Genomic DNA, 2,294 nt, shown 5'->3' with positions numbered 1-2,294 from the left:
TTTCGAGCAACTGGATAAATGCGATACTCCCTTCAGTATGGACTCCCTATCCTGGCTCTCATTGCATTAAGGCACAATGATGGATGGCCAGTATCCCCAATTGTATTTCCTGCTGATGCCTCTTAAGGTTCCCCCCCCCAAAAGTGTAAGAATTATTAATGCAGGAAGCACCACAAAATATGGAATTGGATTTAGTAGGGTCATTGTTCATAGTTATTTTCTCAGAATAAAGAAAATATAATTTCTCAGTGTGTGAATAGTGATCAATGTGCTTCTCCCATGAGAATAGCCTCCACTACTGCATGCAGTGTCTCATATTAACATTGTCTCTTCATTCAGGCATTTCCACTGCGACCATCACCTGAGATCCTGGGAACACACAGAAAATCTGGGGAGCATACGCTAAATGCAGGAGAGACCCTAACGTGTCAGAGTTGGACTCTTTCTCCTCTACTCCATGTCAGATTTGAACACAACCGAGTTCACCAACCCTTCCACCTTCATCCTACTTGGCATTCCTGGCCTAGAGAAAGCCTATATCTGGATTTCCATTCCCTTCTGTACTATGTACACCATAGCCTTGTTGGGGAACTTCACCATTCTGTTCATCGTGAAGAGGGAGCCGAGCCTCCACGAGCCCATGTTCTATTTCCTCTGTATGCTGGCCATCAGCGACCTGGTCATGTCCACATCAACCATACCGAAAATGCTGAGCATCTTCTGGTTCAATTCCAGGGAGATCAGTTTCAGTGCATGCCTCACCCAGATGTACTTTGTTCACTCCTTTTCAGGGATGGAGTCTGGAATCCTCGTGGCCATGGCTTTTGATCGCTATGTGGCCATCTGCAATCCTCTGAGATATTCCACAATCCTGACAAACTCTGTTGTGGCCAAGATAGGCCTGACCGTGGTGCTGCACAGTGGCATATTCACATTACCCTATCCCTTCCTGGCGAGGCAGTGGCCATATTGCAGGACCAACATCATCCCCCATTTCTATTGTGGGCATATAGCTGTGGTGCAGCTGGCCTGCGCTGACATCCGCATCAGTAGTTACTATGGCCTGTTTGATCTTCTCACTGTGATCGGAATGGATGTGTTTTTTATCACCGTGTCCTATACTCAGATCCTCCGGGCCATCTTCCACCTCCCCACAAAGGATGCCCGGCTCAAAACTTTTGGGACCTGCATCTCTCATCTTTGTGCCATCTCAGCTTTGTACGTTCCAGATTTCTTCTCCTCTCTCATGTACCGATTTGGCCACAATGTGCCACTGCACTTCCTTGTTCTCTTTGACAGTGTGTACCTGCTGGTGCCCCCCATGCTACACCCCATCATTTACGGGGTGAGGACCAAACAGATCCGGGGCAGGCTGCTCCAGCTCTTTACACAGGGAGAAACCTAAATGTTTCCTCCTTGTATTCTGGCTCTCAGATTGAGCTCTGTGCAGAGCTGGCTGGTGCATGGTACTGGGGCCTCTTCCCTGAATCACTTACTGGACAGTCAAAGTGACATTAAACCCTTTCCTGTCCTTACTGTGCTGTCTCAATGTGATGAACTGTGGAATCAGTCTATGTAGAGTACACTGGTTGTGACCTTTCTAATTGCTGGTAGCTGGATCCCTGAAACTGTAACCTTGCCTCATCTCTTCTATCAAGCTTCGACCCTGCTGTGTGTCTTCTCCCTAAGGCGCTGCTCCATCACTTGCTCCTGTCTTCCCCTCCCCTTGTCATCTGCGACCCAGTCAACTCTAAAACTAATATGTGCTCACATTTTATGGCAAGTCACTTAAGGGACACTGGTTAGTGTTAAAATTTTAATGTTTATTCTTACATTGTTCCTAACTCTGTGGAGAGAGAGACCCCATCAGGACTCCTGGGATCTATCTCGGCTCTGGGAGGGGAGTGGGGTATAGTGTGTTACAGCTGGAGGCAGATACATCTGGGGTCTAAATAAGAAAATCAGAAGGACCATATTGGGTAAAACCAATAGTCCATGTAGCCCAGTAGCCTGTCTTCTGATAGTGCCCAGTGCCAGGGGCTTCAGAGGGAATGGACAGAACATGGCGATCCTCATCTGATTCTTGTAGAGCAGCTCAGGAGAAGGGGCCAGAAGTCCCGAGCCCAGGCTGCCTCAGCTACAGCTGGCAGGAGTTCAAGCCTCCAGCCCCAGTAGGAGCCACTGGGGAAGGGGAAGAGCTCAAGCTGCCCTGGCAGCAGGGGCAGAAGAAGCCCTCAGTTCAGGCGGCCCCAAGCCCTAGCCACAGCCAAAGAGCAGAGACAGGAGCTGCGGGA

General features: G+C 49.0%; 1 protein-coding gene across 1 annotated transcript; it reads left to right on the top strand.

Annotated features, from left to right (window-relative positions):
* Nucleotides 1-457: 457 nt before the first annotated feature.
* LOC128833869 (olfactory receptor 52E4-like) lies at nt 458-1,405 on the top strand. Its single transcript, XM_054022095.1, has one exon. The coding sequence runs from the start codon at nt 458-460 to the stop codon at nt 1,403-1,405; it is 948 nt and encodes a 315-aa protein (XP_053878070.1).
* Nucleotides 1,406-2,294: the final 889 nt, after the last annotated feature.

Source organism: Malaclemys terrapin, chromosome 1 (genome assembly GCF_027887155.1).
Source record: "Malaclemys terrapin pileata isolate rMalTer1 chromosome 1, rMalTer1.hap1, whole genome shotgun sequence".
Taxonomy (NCBI): domain Eukaryota; kingdom Metazoa; phylum Chordata; order Testudines; family Emydidae; genus Malaclemys; species Malaclemys terrapin.
This window is presented reverse-complemented; position numbering and strand designations above follow the sequence as displayed.